Raw genomic sequence first — 19316 nt, 5'->3', positions numbered from 1 at the left:
AAAACTGACACTGTGATAAATAATTTTCTGGAAAAGTTATCTGGAAATGAGTTGTGGGTATGGATTGCATTTGTTTCATCTCAGTATCTTTTGTTCCAAGGTTAAAAAAAAAGTTTGATGAATTCATGAATTGCTCTATCAACATTTGGTTTGACAGCTGGGTCTTCATGACATCTAATTCTACTTAGCCTCCAAGGCAATGAAGAACTCAGCCCTACAAAAGGACTGGCGGAGAAAATCTTTTCCTTCACAAGGAATAGAGTGCGGCCTCCATGTCTGTATTTGAGGTTCTGTATTCAGAGGATTCAACCAACCACAGATCAAAAATATTCAGGAAAAAAGAGGCACCTGAACTAAACATGTACAGAGTTTTTTCCTTGGGATTATTCTCTAAACAATACATATAACAACTCTTCACATATCATTTTCATTGTATTAGGTATTGTGAGTAACCTAGATGATTTAAAGAGTGTGAGAGAGAAGGATATGCACAGTACTAGGCAAATACGATGCCACTATATAAGGGACTGGAGCAGCCACAGATTTGAGTATCTGCAGGGGGGTGTGGAACTGGAACCAATACATGAACGAATATATGACCTAACCCCCAAACACCATAATCGTCTCCTGTGACTTCACATCACCTTTTCCCCAATTCCGTGTTCCTTTCTGATCTTCCGTATTCCTTTGTGTCATAGTCCCCCAGTGTCTCAGCTGAGTAACCCAGCTTTGGCCCAAATGTGTCCAAGATGCTGAATTCTCAGCCCTTTTTAGGCCAGCGCCACACCTGTTACTCTGTCCCTCCATCTGGGACAGCTCACTGGCTGTCCCACTAGCACACCCAAATTCCCCAGGCCCCACACACCCAACAGGTGGTGTATTCCAGCCAAGGGCCACATGGGGCAGGTGGCCAAAGCGGCCTCCTGGGACTGGGCGATCCCTCAATTGCATGTGCCCACAGCCTGGAACCTCAAACACCATCCCAACTGCACCCAGCTGTGCAGGGAGCCCTAGGCACTGGCATTCAGAAGGGAAGCCAGTCTCTGTCCTTGGTTCCTGCACACCAGCCTCCTGACTCTCTGCTGCAGGTAGAAGGAGAGGCCGGTGGGCCAACAGGGAGGAGGGAAGAGAGAGAGGGAAGCTTGAGGACTGCCTGAGGCGGCAGCTAATTGTTCAGGAGGGTGACATTTTCCCAATGGGGTCTGAAGCTGCCTGAGAGGAGAAATGAGCTCTCAGGCTCTGGATTGGCCTCGAAGCAGCCCAGCACACTCCCAAATGTCCTTTCCCTTCCTCAACTGTAATCTAAATGTCCTCATAAAATAGGTATTAGGGGGCAGCAACTCTCTGCTTCAAACCTGCCAGTGTTTCTCTAGGGGAATGAGACCGAATCCCCAGTGTGGATTTCCCAGCCTGGCCCTCTCCAAGCCCTCTGGAGTGGCCTCTGGAGTGTCCCTTGGCTCTTCATCAGACCAGGTCTTCCTCCCCACTCTGGCTTCTCTGCTGGACGCGGCCACCTGGGCAGCTTCCTTGTTCATGCAGTTCTCAACAGAGATGACAATTTGGGGAGACACCGTGACCCTTTAACGTATTAAACAGTAAACACCTCACCCATCCTTTGTTACAGTGCTGCACATTCAGAGCAGCAGTGGCTTGCCTGGCCCCCCCCACCCGGCTCCTAAGGGTGTGACTTCTTTCTCCACAGCTGACCTTTGCACCTCCAATGCTAGCCCAGCACCTACACGTAGTAGATGCACAGTGTATATGCTATGAATGAATGAATGAAATGCTTTCAGTAAATGACCTCTGGGGAGAAGGCAGAACAATAGTTATGACAAAATAGGAATAGACATACAGTCAGTGCTCAACAAGTGTTTATTTATATTATTAGGCATGCATTCAGTTGTGACTAGGAAGCTCCTCCTATGTCTCAGGGACTTTTATTTAATGAAGTCCTTAGGGATAGAAATTCCTTGCTATGAAGGAATAGACAGTGGAAAATAGTGCCCTTCCTAACTTTCAGATTCAGTGAGACAGGTCGGAAGAGCAGCCTCTGTCCTTCTCCCTCAGCACTTCTCAGTGGAGAAGGAAGAACAACGTCAAGGTGGTTTGGACCTATCCTTCCTAAATCTTATTACCTGCACATCATCTCAATTTACCATCATGGCCATACTTAGGATACAGAAGGGAATACTAAGGCCCGCACATATTAGGGGGCCCACAAGTGTGTCTGCTTTTCATGCAGTGCCATGCTACTTTCCAAAGAGCCATAGCATCTTCCCAAACAGATACATGTGTTTTTACGGGGTGATAATGAATTGGAGGTATCTTAAGTGGGATACAATGACATCAGTGTAATCTAGAGCCCAGGGGTTTGGCCAGAATGTAAGATATGAAGATCGTGAGATACCTCTTGAAATAATAGCCAGATTAACCAATTCTCTGATTTGTACGTGGCCACAAGAGAAAAATGTGCATGGACATTTACTTGTAATCTATGAAAAGGCTGTGATACAACCTTACCAAAGGCTTCCGGTGCAGCAGCCAGGATGCCTGCAATCCGGTCCAACGCAGCCACAGTGGCACTACCATAAAAACTCCCTGAATCTGGATGAGGCAGCCGTGACTGCTCAGCAAGGATACGATGCTGCTGGGTGCCAGCCTGCACAACCCAGCGATAGGACAAAGGGATTATTCTGCCTCCTTAAAATGCAGTGTTTATTGTTAAAATAGTATCGGGAATTACAAGGAACATGCATGAATCATAAATATTTGCATGCCATTAGCGTTTGGACAAAAGAGTTGGAAAGGCTAAGTGGGGAGAACTTCTCTTCCCATGAAAAACACTGAGTGTTTCAAATTACAGTACATATTTAATTTCATCTCCGCCATCGCTAATCTGAAATCTCAGTGCCTGTTGCATATAACCCTTTCGGGTCCTCAGAACTTTGTGGGTTGATACTTTCTCCTGCCTGGGAAACTCATCCATTTGAACCAGGGAAAACCAGGCCCCTGGCTGATGGTGTTGCTGGTTGCTGTCGTTGGAGCTGACAAGTTACCACTGTCTACTCCAGAGAGTTCACCTGCAGAGATCTTATGAAGGGAAAGAATAACCCGAGACCTATATCTTATCTCAGGTAATCAATCCTCATTGTACCTCCACCCCGGGAGGGGGAGGGCAGAATCTGGCCCAGACAGGTCAAGTGACTTGTTCAAGGACACATACATCTCGTTCCCAATCACAAACAACCCTGCCCCCACAGTCTGCAAACATTTATGATTGTCCCAACTAGGACTGGTGTATCTGGTTACTAGAAAGACAACAGGGATGCTGTCAAATATTCAGCCATGCACAGGATACCCCTCTGCCGCAAACAATAACCAGCCCTAGCTGGGGTTGGTATCCAGTGCTTGTAATCTCAGCACTTTGGGAAGATGAGGTAGGAGTATCAAAAATTTGAGCCCAGCCTGGACAATCGAGCAACTTAGTGAGACCCTCTATTAAAACAAGGAATAAAAAATGGGCTTGGGATGTATTTCAGTGTCAAGGCCCTGGGTTCAAATCCCATTACTGAAAAAAAAAAGTAATAACCAGCCCTGAACGTCAACAGTACTAAGATGAGATACCCTCTCTCAGTGAAGCATCCGGGAAAGTCCACGCACTGATCAGGAGGCTCCAGAGGAAAATGGTCCTGCAACATTTACCATGTGCTCATATTCAGCGAACAGACGTGGTCGCTGGCTGTGGAATCCCCTACGCTTCTCGAGGTAAGAGCTGGATCTTTCCTTTTCTGGAAATTCTTGGTCGTCCCCCTCCTGAGGGCTTCGGGACACATCCTCATTTCTTTTCCTTGGTGCTTGGGTCTCAGTGACCATGGTTCTGTCCCCTCACATGCCAGAGCTGTTTTGGCTCTTTCGCGCAGTACCCTTCTCTCCCAAGCACGTTTATAGTAATGTGTGTGAGCTCCATGCAGCCCTGGCTCGGAGGCTACGGGAACTCTTATTTCGACACTTAACTCTTACTGTCATGAATGGCCGCACATAGAACTGGCCTCCTCTACGCCTAATCTGGGAGCTGCTGCTGTCCCATGGGGAGACTTAAAGAAGTGAGGAGTAAGGGTCTCCACTTGTAGTTAAAGAAAACAGGGAGCCATAGAAAACAGACACTGCCAGACTTACTCAAGAAATTCAGCCCACGGCAGAAGAACCTAGTAGAGTCGTTTTCCAAACCTTTGTTTTCAAACCACCTTTCCTGAATCTCAGAATGAAAAACAAGTGGCAGCAAAACTGGCTCACTGGGACAGGTTGCTGGAAGCTCTGGAAGCACCCAGCTGCCAGCCATGAGCTCTGCGTTTGCTTGGCACTCAATCTGGAGCTGTTCTCAGAGTTGGCCTGGCAAGTGCACCATGGTCTCCTCTCCCCGCCATGCGCTGCTGTTTTTATTTCAGGTCTGCAGAAGGAGCCCTGTTGGGTCTAGAAGGTCTGTGGAGGTGACACATCCCAGGGCTTTGCTTTTTAAAATTTGGGTGGGTGCTGGCTATCACATCAATCCAGTTCCCAGATGGGTGGCGCTGGGGCCCAGCAGAGCACCGAGAGGCTGGTGGTGGATTTTCTACTTCCTGCCATTCCTGTGGATGTGCACCTGCATGCAGGGCTCCTTGGAAGAACTGTCCTCTCTCTGGTGTGGACAGCCCCACCTGCAGCGTCTCCTCCCCTTGCCACGAAGCTGCCAAGCAGGATGCCAGGCGGGCTGGGCGGACGTGGGAGGATGGGGCAATTCTACATGTTTAATATTCATTTTAAACAGCCTCCAATAAATATTCAGCCATAGCATCTATAATCTCTAAGTTTATTTATTTATTTTTGGTACCGGGGATCGAACTCTGGTCTAAGTTTATTTTTACTTAATTACTTTATTTATTGTTACAGTACTGGGGATTGAACTCAGGGAGGGCTAAGCTACACCCTCGGGCCTTTTTTATTTATTTATTTATTTATTTATTTATTTTTAATTTTGAGATAGGGTCTTACTGGGTTGCCCAGGCTGGCCTCAAACTTTCAATCTTCCTGCCTCAGCTTCCCGAAGAGCTGGGATTACAGGCGTGCACCATCATACCTGGCCGGTGTAAAGTTTTTGAATTTTGTTTGTGTGTATGTGTGTGTCTGCAAATTTTGTGAGCAGGCAGGAGGCATTAGGAAGAAGGGTGTAAGGGAGGTATTTAACAATTTATGGATGTGATGGCACTAGATCAGGGTTTCTTGACCTCAGTGTGATTGATGTTTTGTAGGGGAGACTGTCCTGCCCACAGTAGGCTGTTTAGCAGATCCCTGGCCTCTATCACTAGATACCAGAACACTCCCCCACCCCAGTATGTAGCAGCCATAAAATGTCTGCAGACATCATCAAGTGTCTCCTGGGGGGGTCAAAAATCATCCCCAGCTGGGAACCACTGAATGAGAGTATCCTCAAAATTGATAACTGGAAAGATAAGATAATGGCTGTGACCTGCCCTTCGCCCTTGGTTTCTAAAAGAATGATGAAGGCAGAACATTTATTGTAGGTTCTAGAGACATCATTTAAAGAGGTAGACAAAACCTTACCAAAGACAAGAGTTTAGCTAGATCCTATTAAGGACAGATAGATGATAGACAGTCAATATGGTCTACACTTCCTACAATGATTTCAAGTAGGAAAAAAATATCTGTAAAGATTCAAAACCAGTGCCTTGGGGAAGCTAGAGAGTTTCCACCTCCAAAGCAGCCTAGCCCTCCCAGCTTTATCTGCCAAGATCTGATAAGCACGCTTGAGGACCTCGGCTCAGGCAGCCCATACATCTGAGCATCACCTTTGTTTGCACAAAGTGATTCAGTTAGGGTCACACACCTCCCCCGCAGGGCAGGCCTCTGGTTCACAGGAGACAGGAACTACCTGGGCCAGGTGAGGGGGGAGGGTCCAGAGGGAGTCTTATATCTCAGAGTACAAGCAGGGAGTAATCTAAGTTGAAAAATAAAGAGGAAATTTATGTATATCTTCTTTGGGAAAAGCAGCTTAAATTCCTCCTCGTGGAGGAAACCAGAGAAAGCACATTTTGAATGGAACACAGAAGATTGCTGGGTTCTTTTGTGGGTACACAACTGTCGCACATCCCTGCTGGAGAAAGTTTGGTGAAAGCGAATGGAGTTTCCAGATGGTCTTCACTGCCCAATCTAGGCTAAGAGGGGCCAGGCAAACTCTTCAACCCCAAATCAGTGCAGTGGCAACTGAACACCGTCATTAAATGCTCCCAACACAGAATGAAATACATCTCTGTGGAACACTGATTCGCATTCATACCAGGGACGGGCAGGCCAAGGTGAAATCACTAACTGTATAAATATAACCATGAAGTCTGCCACCCGTCACCCCCCACCGCCTGCCCGGGATCTGACAGACTCCGCACATTCCTCTGTGAGCATGGGCAGCTCATTAAATCCACATCCACATCGCTCACTTACTAATTTCTGTTAATTGCTTTATTTGGGCTACAGAGAGATGCTATTAGCATGGTTTTAGTCCTCAAAGACATTGTATACCAAAAAAAAAAATCTCTCAGTGAGACACACATGTACACAACCCATTGGCTAAGAGTCCAACAGCAGCTTCAAAACCATATAGTTTCCCCATACTGACAGGATATCTGTCCCTCGGTATTCAAGGGCTCCATATCATGGATTCAGCCAACTATGGATTGACAATATTTGGGGAAAAAATAGGTCTGTCCTGAACATGTACTAATATTTTTTTATTGTTATTCCTTAAACAATACAGCATAACTAGATGGCATTGACATTGTATTAGGTAACTAGATGACACTGACATAGTATCAGGTATGGCAAGTCATCTGTAGATAATTTTAAATATAGTAAGTATATGGGAGGATTTGAGTTGGTTCTATGCAGATTCCAGACCATATTATACAAAGGACTTGAACATCTGGAGATTTCAGTATTGGGGGTGGATCCTGGGGCTAATCCTCCACAGATACCAAGGGGCGATTGTATATAGTTATTCATAAACATCCCCTCGCTGATCTAAACTTGTTTTATAATCATAGGCAGAAAGAAACAGTCATCAGACATTACACCATCCCTGTTTGAACAAGTAATTTTTCTTTGAAATAAAAAAAAGCCAGAAACACAGAATATGTTCTTCCATAACCAGTTTTCTCCACCCTCCCTTAGCCCCTTGCCAACCAGTACAAAAAGAAAATACAAAACTGATTTATTAGAACCAGAGGCTGGTTGCAGCACTGGCCGGATCACTGTTTATGTCTCTAATGCTTGCTGCCGAAACAGGAAGCTCTAAAAATCACTCAAGCATTATTTCTCTCTGAGGCACTTTCTGATTGATAGTCCTTGTCCTGATGGAAAAGAATCGGCTCCACCAAAAGCAAGGCGGATGGCAAGGATGGGGTGGAGAGTGGGTGGGGAGAACAGCTTCTGCCCATCAACTGAAAAACAGTGTTCATACAAATAACCTCAATTAGGAAAAGCTGTCTGACACCATTGGCAAGGCCAGCCACTTCATAAAATCAGCAAGAAAACCAGGAAGGGATCAATTGTGAAACTGCTTGTTCCAGGGACAAGCTGTTTTCAGGCAAGCTTTTCTCTGGTCCTTGCCACGGCCAGGTTCTAAGTGAGAGAGGAAAAAAACTTGCTTGAAAAAAACATTGCTACTCTTTTATTGGGAAATGTAAAAGACGATGAGAAACTTGATCTCTAGAGATGAATTCTACATAGGCTCATGGGTGAAAGCTTGCAACCTGCCATCGGAAGGAAGTATTTGCTAGGGCTGGCTGAGGCTTTCAGTAGCAGCAGCTGTTTTTTCTTAAATCCTCATTTTCTTATATATCTGGAGAAAACAAATTTCAGTCTATACGTATTTTAAAGTATAGATCAATAACAAGCCAAAAAAAGAAGAAGAGGAAAATATGGGATATTTGATTTTACTATAACTCATGTCTTTTCCTTTTCCTTTTTCCCTTTCCAGTCTGCCAACTGGAATCTCCAATCTGGAGCTGGCAGATGAATTTTTCCTCACCCCATTATGTGAATCAATGATCACGTAGGGGATGACTTGAATCCTATGATAATACTGTGGCTTATTCAGACCACCACTCAGTAAAACCGACTGCACAAAGACATGTCTCTTTGTTATGATTGAACAGTTTATCTTTTCCCAAATGAGCCTTTGTCTCCACCAGTTTTCCACTCATCTGAAAGACAACATCCCCATACTGTGTCCCGAATAATGTAAAATAATTTAAGAACGAAAATGCTTTAGGTGACCAACATTATACAAATATGAAATCACCCAGATGGTGGCAGAATAAATATTATGTCTAGAAAGACATTTATAGCAAGTGTATAAGGAAGGGACTTCATTTTATAAAAGTGCTGGGAAAGGGGTCCAATTTTGAAAACGGGTAGTGTTCAAGTGGCCAGGGAGATCAACACAAATAACAAAAAATCCACTAAGAAATGAATCCTTGTCCCAACGGTCCATAGAATACTTGGCCTCAGAGTTCATAGGAATTGATAAGAATTTGAATTGTTCAGCCAGGGCTGATGCCCGCTCTAGCAGAAGCTGCCTGTCAATGGCAGGATGTGCCTTCTCCTTGGCCAACCTTGTGGCCATGCTAAAGTCCAGACAGGTATTTTGAATGGCCTCTATTTCCCTAATTAGCCAGGGCCTGGCTATCGCAAAACCAGATGTTATAAAAACAGCATAGGGAGCAAGAAAATGATTTAGTCACTTTCCGGGTAACTAGTATGTGAAGCATAGTGCTAGGCTGACCCTCCACCAGCAATGCAAAGTTCCAAACTCACAGGTGCAGCCTCCGTGGACCCCTGGGAGGTCTAGAAACAAACCCCATAGGCTCTGGAAACTTAAATTGTACATGATACACTGTGTACATGTGCATTTTCCCCCCTTGGGAAAAGTGTTCCAGAAATCTGCAATGGATTCCCTTCTCCCATTCGCAATGTGGTTGATGGTATGTTTGGTAGATTTCTTCTTGGGTTCTAAAATAAAATAACTAAAGCTGTATTCACTGATGGACTGCTTCCTTTTGGCTAATTAAATGCTACAACAGGGATGGGGCACTTTCAGACGTCACTGCTACAATTTCTTTAATGTCTCTCATCTGAAGCCATGATCCATTTTTTTTCCAGTACTGGGCATCGAACTCAGGACCCTGTGCTTTTGGGGCAAACATGGCAACACTGAGCTAAATTCCTGGCCCAGTGATCCATTTTCTTATAATTTTAAACATCAGTGGTACCTGCATTAATTGTAAGTGTAAAGTGATGTACACTGCTGAGGTGATTACTCTCACTGGAGAGACTTCCTTTTGACCCTGCACTTGGATTTCCTGGAAGTGACTCGATAGTCCCAGGCCGTGGGGATAAAATGTGCATTGCTGGGAATGGCCACAACTGGCTGCTCTCTGATCTCCGAGGTTGGGAGGGCTTCCCAGAGCCCCTACTCTCCTCTCCTGGGAGCTGGGAGCCACTATCTCTTCCTCCTTTGTAAAGGCAAAGTCAGTTTACATGGAGATACTGAATCAAAGGAAGAAACATTCCAAGGGTGAGATACACCCGGCAGGAGATTTAAACTGCCAGGGAGGAAAAGGAGGGGATGGAAGGGAGGAAGGTGCATGCCACTGAGGCCTTCACCAACATCTTTAGGGGCCAGGTAGTCAGGAGAGCCCTAAAAGCCAGACAGGCAGGTTTTCCCAGTTTCCGGCTTAACCTAGGTTAGGAGCTGAGATCCTGGACATCAGCCAGCAAGCAGACAGATCAGTTTTGTAGAACAGAGAAAAACCCTTCCATGGGCAAACTCTGGCACTTTCTACAAGGTTTATGATCCCCACAGTGTGGCACCTGGTGAAGAGAAAAAAGGAAAGGGGGAAATGCCTACTTTTTATTCTCTCCTAAGCACTGGCCCCTTTGAGAGTGCATTAGACCAGTCCAATGACCGCTTTTGAGAGAATTCAAAAGTGGCATTGAAATGTGTGGCTGAGCCAAAGGCCAGACCACTGCATGGTAGGTCAATCAGTGCTAAAGGTGTATTTTCAAACACAGAAACTGAAATAGCAGGTAGCATTACGATCGTTTAATAATGAAACTTTGGAAGAATAAGATTCTGTGAAGAAAATTAAGACCAGTTGTCCTGATTTCAGTACATGTGCTGCTGAAGCAAGCATGAGACTAATTTTCAAAATTAGTGAGAATCATCTGCTCTCTTCTCAATGGGAAGCAAATTGTAGATTAAAAAAACAAAAAAGACGAAGAAAGAAAAAGTCCGGCAGGCTTTGATGTTGACACTTATACTTGAAAGAGAAAAATCAAACTACTTTGCAACTATGGAGTGAAATCATGAGACAATGAAGTTGAGCCTCTGACAACTCATTTCTGCCTTGCAGCACTGACAGAAAAAAACAAAGCACCTCAAGACCGATATTACACACGGTAATCATAATTGGGTCAAATATTCAATTAGGGTTCCTGTATTTTTGATTACTTATTATCACTCACAGGAAGGAGAGCCCTTTCAAAACAAATACTGTCCATTTATGGCATTTAATTAATTTTTTCATTCCAAAGTATGAGAAGACAACCCAGCCTCGGTTGCAGCTATTTTACTTTTGGGGCTTATGGAAACTCAAGGGCACACTGGCACAAATCAGGAAGCCAAATGCAAACAATCCACACCTTGGGGAAACAGTTCACTTTTACCCAAGTAAACACAAGCACCTATTAGTCACACACTCAAAACAGAGATGGCCAATGACGGATGAGAGAGCGGCCCTCCCCACCAGAAAAATAAGCACGCTGCTTTCAAAATCTCTTGCTTTATTATCCTTGACTTACTGAGCATTGCCAAAAAGCAGCTACTGAGCTTCTAATGGGAAAATGTCGCTGGATGGGCCACTATATAACTTTCAAAACTTTTATAACCAAAACCTGACACATAGAGCTGCATAGATGCGCATTATGAAAATCGTATTCTCTCTGGACTAGCACCCACATGACACCTAGCTATCAGTTGCAAAAGTAGAAATCTAAGAACTGAGTTATGATCGCTAGCTAGGCAGGTGGGCATGGCCCTGGCTGTGGTTCCTTTATTTTTTACTGGCTTCTCATCTGCTTTGCCAGCTACTCATCAGAAGCCTTCAAAATGTTTTCTAAACACATATCTCTGAATCATAATGCAAATTCCATTTACTGAAAGGCAGGGACTTTTAATATAACAAGTGAACCCATTTAATGACTTATGCTTTTATATCTTATGGCATCCCTCATACTTTTAATAAGTGGATATAATTTTCTTCACATTACCCTATGATTAAGATAATACTATGAACATATATTTTCAATCATTTTATAAGTTTTGCTCACTTTCTCCAGCTAGAATCCTATTATGAAAATGCTCCAGACAGCAAGGATAGCAAAAGACAACAGCCCAAATAATCAGCACACATTTACTCCTTTCTCTCTTACACTGATGAAATTCTCAAAAGAACACCGATTTTCTAATAAAGAGTAATGATTCCTTCTATTTTTAATTGTGCTTTGGCTGGTATTTCCACATTGTCTAACAGACTGAGATATTACTATTATTTAGTTACTTATCATGTCTTTTTTATTTAACTGGAAATAACTTTTATTCCTATACTTATTTTATATTACAAAAATGAGATTTCCAGAGCAAAATATCCTACCTTTCTCAATTAAACTTCCAGTACTTTTTGCTGTTGATAAAATATGACATAGGTTCTTACAATACAGAGAAAATACAATGCTTGAAAATAATCAGAAACTAGAGAAGATTATAACGAGCCAAGATTTCTCTTTCAGCTCAAATACCTTGATAATGGGTTAAAGATGAAAATTAAACTGAACTAATGCAATAATTTCTTTGGAAAATCTGGTCTTCCACATTATTGGTACCTAAAATGTTAAGGGCCCAATCTTTCCCCCAAAGCATAATAAGGCACTCAAAAGAAATCTAACAGAAAAGTCATATTCCCTTCTTATTTGACCCAGAAAGGTCCACTTGCACGAAACTTTGTTTCCACATCAGACACTAAGGGTCTCTTAAAAATTATTTGAAGTAATCATTTGGAACCCTGATACTTGTAACAGATAGTACATGAATCACAAGTTAAAAGCTTTTATTAAATAGATTTTCTGTTATGAAATAGTTTCCCCACTCTATAATCTTAGTGTTCATGATAGGTAAATTTCATATTTTCACATTTTAGTAAAAGTATGAGGCATTTTGTTGAAATTCACCATTCGTGTTTTACATGTTCTAAATCAGTCTTAAACCATTCAGTAATTGAAACCAATACTGTAAAGTTAGATTCTGTTAACAATATTAAATTTTAAATAAATATTTTTTAATAGCTTGACATAGCAAAAACAGTAAGAAAGACCATCACAGAAAACGCTAGAAGTTTTGAAATCTGGGTTTGTGGCCATAAATACTTTATGTTTTAAATTCAGTTTTCACAGATACATACCTCTCCCACTCCGACCGACAAACCTGAGGTCATTGAATCTTGCAACTTGGTTCTTCATAGCTGCAGTAGCATTTCTGAGCTCAGCTGAGTAGTTTTCATCGTTGCCAGCCATCACCGTGACCAGAGTACCATCTGGAACTTCCCCCAGAGCCACCACCTACACAGGAGTCAGGGACAAATGCAGACATCAGGAGCGTTATCCATACACTTTTATGTCATTTGTGTAGCCAGTGTTCTAAAATTAAATGCATATTAAATGATACTCTCTCAGTTTGCAGAGGAATAGCAACTGTAACCTTGTCACATAACATAAAAGTTTGTTACTGAAAACATTTTTTTGAAAATTCCATTATGCATAACTTAATATAAATTTTCAAATAAGGAAACACTAAATTTACCTAATAAAGCCACACAGAGTCATACAACACAGTTTGAACCCAGACTAACAAGAACAAGGACTTGGAGAAGCTATGGCGTCTCACGAATACAATTGTCTCTTAATTCCTCTTATTTGAGAAACAGAATGTCATCTGTTTTTAACTTTATAACCTGACCCATCTTTCATTTCCTCAAACTGCCACTGGCAGGCCTAATGGAACCTAGATTCAGTTTTAAGTATTTAAACTTAAGATTAAATTCAATCTTTGGTATGATTCTCAAATGACGTAAACTGTTGCTTGTCAGTTCATTTCTGGTATTCCTATGTGTTTCTATTATTATACTGAGTGTCCTTAGCAGTGAATTCTGGCATGCAAGAAGGTAAAATCAGAAATGTACCCATTGGTCGCTGCTAATTACAAAAGTGACAGACCTCAGAGAGAAGGGACTCTCACTTTAATCACCCTCCTCAAATCAAGGGAGGTACATTTTTATATTTCTAAAGATGTGTTAATTATATCCTGATAGATGACTGAGGTGTTCTCCAAACCCAGCTAATCTTGATGAGGAATTCCTTTAATATAATTGAAAAGGTATGGCTTACCGTCGAGGCTATTGAAGAAAACCAGCCGATAACTATTTTTGATACTCAGGGAATAAAAAAGTAGTAATTTCAAGCTAAAATGTTCTGAAGAGCACAGCCTGAAGATGCTTCGTGCAACAGTATCTATTTCTTGGCCATTCCATCTGACCCTTCCAGAAAATGTTTCCTTGGTCTAGGCATTTATTATTGGCTACTATTTTCTTTGTTTGAGATTTTCATAGTGGTTGTAAATTTTCAGATCAAAATGCCCCGAATTGTATTTGTTCTTATCATTTCTGATACTCCGTATGGTACTTTCATGGTCAATAGAGAAATTTGTATTATTCATACCCATTGTACAATCATTTTTTGATGGCTGCTTTTGAATTGGTAATAGTAAAGCATTCCTTAATCTGTTATTATTCCTTCCCGTTTTCTGCCTCCCAATATTTACTAGTACGTAATGGCTACATCAATTTTTGTTGGGACTATTTTCAGTCCTTTTTTTCTGTATGTTAATAAGGCTGCCACAGATTCGCTTACCTGATATCAAAGTCATGTTGCTCAACATTCCCATCTTCACTGTGTGCTTAGTCATGACCCCTGCCTTCCCCGTGTCCTTCAGATGACTCTGTACTGTTTTTATTCACTGTGGCTGCTTTAGCGCCTTGGTTCGAAGGAACACAACAGAAAATGAACCCAGTCGCTGTGGACCCTAAGACCTCACCGGCATAATCTGCGCTCATGGTCCTAGTAAGATTTTACTCATCTATTTCATCCAACTTGCACTGAGGAGCAAGGTCAGGGCCGTGTATCTCTGTTTTTACTCTTTTTGTTTCAATTTTTGGACATGTTTTCGAAAAAGGAGACTTTAAAACACTGCTATTTATTCTCTAAAATTAATCTCTAATTAGGTATTTATCTTCCATTATAAGTGTGTTTGTTGCCATTTAATTAAGAGCAATGATATAACAATTCTCTTCTGTTTTGAAAGACAATATTGAAATAAATCTCCTTGATCACTTGATTATTACCTTTTCCTTCTATTCTTACAAAATGTGTTTGCTTTATCCTGCTTTTTTTAGTCTCTTAAATTTTTTTCCATTTTTTTTTCAGAGTTTTCACTTCCCTCTGTGAAATTAGCTCACAGTGTTGAAATGTCTTCCTTGAACACATATTTTTACTTCCTCATCTTCATCTCCCTGTGGTGGCCCTGGCTTTTCTATTTTAATTCAATATTCAGTAAGTGTACAGGGTGCTGGATCAACCACATGGCTTTCAAACTGAATAACTCATCGTTGGGGCTGAATCTGGAAAGAGGTTAAAATAAATAAATCTTGTTTTATAACCACCCAATGCCCTCTGAATCACTGTGCTCCAACTGCTGTTTCTCCTAGTGCTCTACCTTTGAGTCTAATATTGTTCTCCTTAGCAATCTGGCAAACCCTTCAGACTTTTGCCAAACAGAAACAAATAAAGCATAAAATTATCATGGAGGCCAAACAAGAAAAAAATTGTTGGTGTTGAGATTTAAGAATAAAAAATTAGGAGTTTAACTATTACTCCACCCTTTTTAAAAATGTAGCAGAAATCAAAGGTATTTGGGTGTTCAAATATGGCCATCAGGGGCTTTTATTTATCTGTAAAGGATTTTGGGGGGGAGGGGAAAAGTAGCAAAATCAAGCCCCAGAAAATTTCTTTAACAATATATATTATCCAATTAATAAGCATACTTAGGCTAGATTAAAACTTTTAAACTGATGTATCTGCCAATTTGATATGGATTTTGACATTGATAGGCAATATGGAGAGAATGAAAAAATGTCTACCTTCACACAGAGAAAAGCAACTGGAATGAAAGCTATAAACAATAGGTAAAGAAACACAAACATTTACATTTTAACACAGACCAAACAGACAAGAAGGGACTTGCTGGCCAAAGATATCTCATATTTTTACTTCTCTGTTTTTAAAGTATCAGGAAGTTGGGCAGAGTATCAACTCTCCTCTATACTCTGTAGTTCTCCAGGTACTGTTCTTGGCTAGCCTGTTTGCAATTCAAACAGGCATTTCCAACCAATCCTAATTAGGTTGAAATTACAGTTACAATTCATTTACTTTGAATCTCTTAATCTTCGAATGTTTCAAAGAAGGCTGTGGAGTGGAACACAGAATTCAGCCAAGATGACATTTAATGCATAGCTGGGGACCATGATCTAGCCGCCAGAAACATTACTTATTTCTTTTTTTTTAATTTTTATGAAAAGCATATTACAATCAGCATCCAAGGTCTCTGAACTTCTTTGCTGAAGGCATGTTTATGTCTTTGGACTCTGGTGTACCAGGGCCTAAACAAACTGTAATATTATAGTATACAGAACCCCTTCTAAGTCATCCAAACAGCTTTGTAGGCTGCTTCTGTAAATACTGGGTAGCACATAGCAAGCTTAGGATTTTTCTCAGTAGAAAAATATATACCTCTCCTGTGCTAAAATAAAGGTCTTTCTATGAGAGGGAAGGAGATGAATAACAGGATGGGGTCCAAGATGAACAATTATGATCGTTTTAATCTATTTTAAAGAAAATTCGTAATTTTGAATGTCTCCTTAGTTCTGAAGAATAAAGCACAAGATTTACACAAAGAATTGCAGAGGACTTCTAAAGAGTTGCTTACATGCTCTTTTCATCAACATCATCAGACTTTATAATTGTTTCACATTTTCTCTTCTTTATCATGAGGAATATAATTCTTTAAGGATTAAATTCCTAAGGAGACTGTCTGAGTCTTGCTTAACATCTAAATTTTAAAGAAATAATTTTTGCAGAAACTGCTTGGGTGGTGTTAGGGGATAGTTAATGACAGAGTGCAGCCCGAGGCCCACAGTAAATGAAGCCAGGATATAGGCAGATTCTGAAGTTTAGTTGGCTTTCATCTCCCATCTTTACACTGATTCTCACACTAAAAATTCTGGCTACTTTTTCAGCCATGCAGTGAGCAAATCTCTTTGAAAAGGGGGCCTCTCTTCTCTGGGGTGGTGAGGGATAGTAGTCAAGTGGTCTGATTTCTCTGCTATCTTTTTCTTTCCCCAAAATGTTCTCAAGAGACACACTTGAACTTTCTGCAAAAGATCTACATCTTGACATCTAATAGCTAATAGCTATCATTCAGTAAAACAAATTCAGATTTTTGTTACAGTAAATTGTCCAAAGTCATTGTTAAAAGGAAACCTCTATGGTTATTATGATTTCTGATAAAAAGAATTCCCTGGTGGCTCCTAAAAGCAATCTGTATAGTTTTTCAACCCTTTAGAAGAAAATAATATTTTCATAGAGTAGCTCAAGATTTTGCATGGCTCCATTTCCTGAAGACTTTTCATTAATCATTTAGTGTCTCGATGTATTGGGGAGTGGGTTCCCTGGCAGGACAGAGCTCAAAAGAGATCCTGGTTTCCCCCCAAAGGAAGCCACAAATCCCTTAGCATGACTAGGGTATAGGGCAGCCTGGCTTAAAAGGCCCTCGGGTTGATTATCAGCCTGTCTACTCCACGCTCTAATCTGACAGTGACCCCAGGACCCAGCCCCAGTCCCCTCTCAGTTACAGAGAGGGGAGGAGATCCACCAGCTGAGTCTGTTTACATAAATGATTAGAATCATTTAAAATCCAAAAGGACTCCCAAACCCAGATCTAAATAAATGCAAGAGAGGAAGGAGAGTCAAGTGGCTGCTCTTTACCCTCATTTCCACCGCCCTTAAAAAAAATTCTATCAGACAGCTGAGTGAAAAGGAAGAACTTGTATAGAAGGCCAATCGCAAATTGGGTTTCAGTTATTTTACAAATCACCATTTAAGTTTGGAAAGTGATAAAGCTTAAAAAACTCCGACAGCACCTTTTTTTCACTGTAGTTAGATCAAGATCTGGCTAAGGCCTATAAAAAGCTTTATTAAATTAATTTCCCTTTAAAGGGGACAATTATTTAACTTTTTTTAAAAGAGTAACTTATCTTTACAATTTACATCCCTAACCTTCATTAGCCTTTTAAATGAACAGGAAATGACCACACTGATTGTACTAAAAAGCTACACTTAGAAAAAAAAAACCCCACCAAAGACAGAACAGAATCCCCACCGCAGAAATTAAATTCCTACTACTGTTTGTTGCCAGGCTAGTGGGGTGGTTGTTTAAAAGCGCTGGAGGTTGTTTATATATCCCTCTTGAAGGCCAAGGTTTTTAAAGTCAGCTCAAAGCTAGGGCAAGATCCGGGGTGAAAAGCGACCGCAGACCCAGGCTGCTCGCCGAAGTGGCCGGGTCCACGCAGCCCCCTCGTCTAGCAGCACAGCTGGATGTTTGGACCTCCTGGCTCTCAGAAGACACCTTGTCACGTTTCGCTGCCCGGGGCTTAATCTAGGTGAGCCAGCGATAGCGTCCAGGAGGATTACAGAAAAAGAAACAGGGTTTATTCCTTGTGGCTTCTGGCAGTAGCAAGCTAGAGGCTCGCAAAACTCAGAAAACTTTTGCAAACTTAACTACGTCCGCCTCGGTGGACTTTGGACATGCTAATTTCTACGGGGCGGTTAAGAAAGGGGGGGAAATCCCTGACAATTCCCAATGTTGTTTTATTTATTTATTTATTTTTACTGACCGGAAAGTATGAAAGTATCCGTGTTTTATTTCCTGATGTCTTCATCTGAGAGAGAAAAATTGGTTTAAGTGTTAATCCAGAACTGCTGGAGAGCCGTGGGGAAGCAGAAGGATTTTTTCCTGCTAGATAGAACTTTGCCTACTTTGTATCAAAGGTAAGGATGGGTACTGACACTTTGTATCAAAGGCAAAAGAGGGTACGGGTGGCCCTGTGTGGGTATCTTGGGGGAATCCTGATTAGCCCCGAGTGGATGCTGCATGCAGGCTGAAGCTGGTCCGGCCCGAGGGTCGCCACGGCAACGCAGCATCCACGAATCCCAAGCACAGGAGACGGACCAGGGGCGATGAGAAGGCAGCGCCAGCCCAGTCAGCCCGGCCACTGTCCTCCCGAATCACCCCGGGCATCCGCGGGCTTCTGCCGGTCCTCCCACCACCCACCCGCTCTCAGCCCAGTACCTTGAAAGCGATGGGCAGGGTCTTGTTGCAGCGCCAGTGCGTGGGGAGCACAGAGCAGAGGAAGTTGGGGCTGTCGGTGCGCACCAGCTCGCCGGGGTGGTCGGCCAGCACCTCCACCATGCTGCGGTCGCCGCTTCTCAGCTTCCCGGCCAGGGCGGCGCCGGCGTCCGGGGCGCCCAGCGGCACCGCCTCGCTCATCTTGCCCGGGCTCAGCGCGGTGGAAGGCGGCGTGAAGCGGCGGCTCGTGCTGGCATCTACGGGGATACGCATCACAACAAGCCGATTGAGTGAGGACCCTGCAAACAGCTCCTACCAGATGGCGAGAGGGGTGCGGATCTTCAGGTAGCAGCTCCCGGGAGACCAACATACAAGTTCAAGGGGCTTTATTACAGCGGGAGGCCTGCAGGAGGGCGGGGGACCAAGTTGCTAACAGTCCAGGACGGGGAAGTTCTACTTAGGCCGATAGGCTTCAGACTTAGTCAGGGCTCCTACCAACAACCGCTTAGTGCCTTAAAAAGCGGGCGACCAGAATCCAAAGTTAAACGCCAAAAGGCGATTGCTTTCTTGAGTCTTGCTTTGGGGGTTTAAGTTCAGTCTTTGGCTATGACAAAAGTTCCCGGAGGCAAAATTTCCGTAGACTTCCTACAATATTTATGCAGAGAGCAAAACAACCAGCAAATACATGATTTGGAAG

General features: G+C 42.5%; 1 protein-coding gene across 4 annotated transcripts in view; it reads right to left on the bottom strand.

Moving 5' to 3' along the window:
* Nucleotides 1-19316, bottom strand: part of Runx1 (RUNX family transcription factor 1) — a 237047-nt gene that overhangs the window by 70958 nt on the left and 146773 nt on the right. For 2 of the 4 annotated variants that reach the window (XM_021256212.2, XM_021256213.2), the window contains exons 3-5: nt 18623-18876; nt 18168-18212; nt 12567-12723 (exon numbers count right to left, since the gene is read on the bottom strand). In XM_021256212.2, the coding sequence (XP_021111871.1) occupies nt 12567-12723; nt 18168-18212; nt 18623-18876 (456 nt within the window). The remainder of the gene's footprint in view (nt 1-12566; nt 12724-18167; nt 18213-18622; nt 18877-19316) is intronic. The other 2 variants (XM_013071314.3, XM_021256214.2) reach the window with 1 other exon arrangement.

This window comes from Heterocephalus glaber, unplaced genomic scaffold (genome assembly GCF_053883595.1).
Source record: "Heterocephalus glaber isolate CG9 unplaced genomic scaffold, H.glaber_assembly_v1.0 deba00000122, whole genome shotgun sequence".
Taxonomy (NCBI): domain Eukaryota; kingdom Metazoa; phylum Chordata; class Mammalia; order Rodentia; family Bathyergidae; genus Heterocephalus; species Heterocephalus glaber.
Note: the sequence above shows the minus strand (reverse complement) of the source record. Positions and strands in the feature narration are given on the sequence as shown.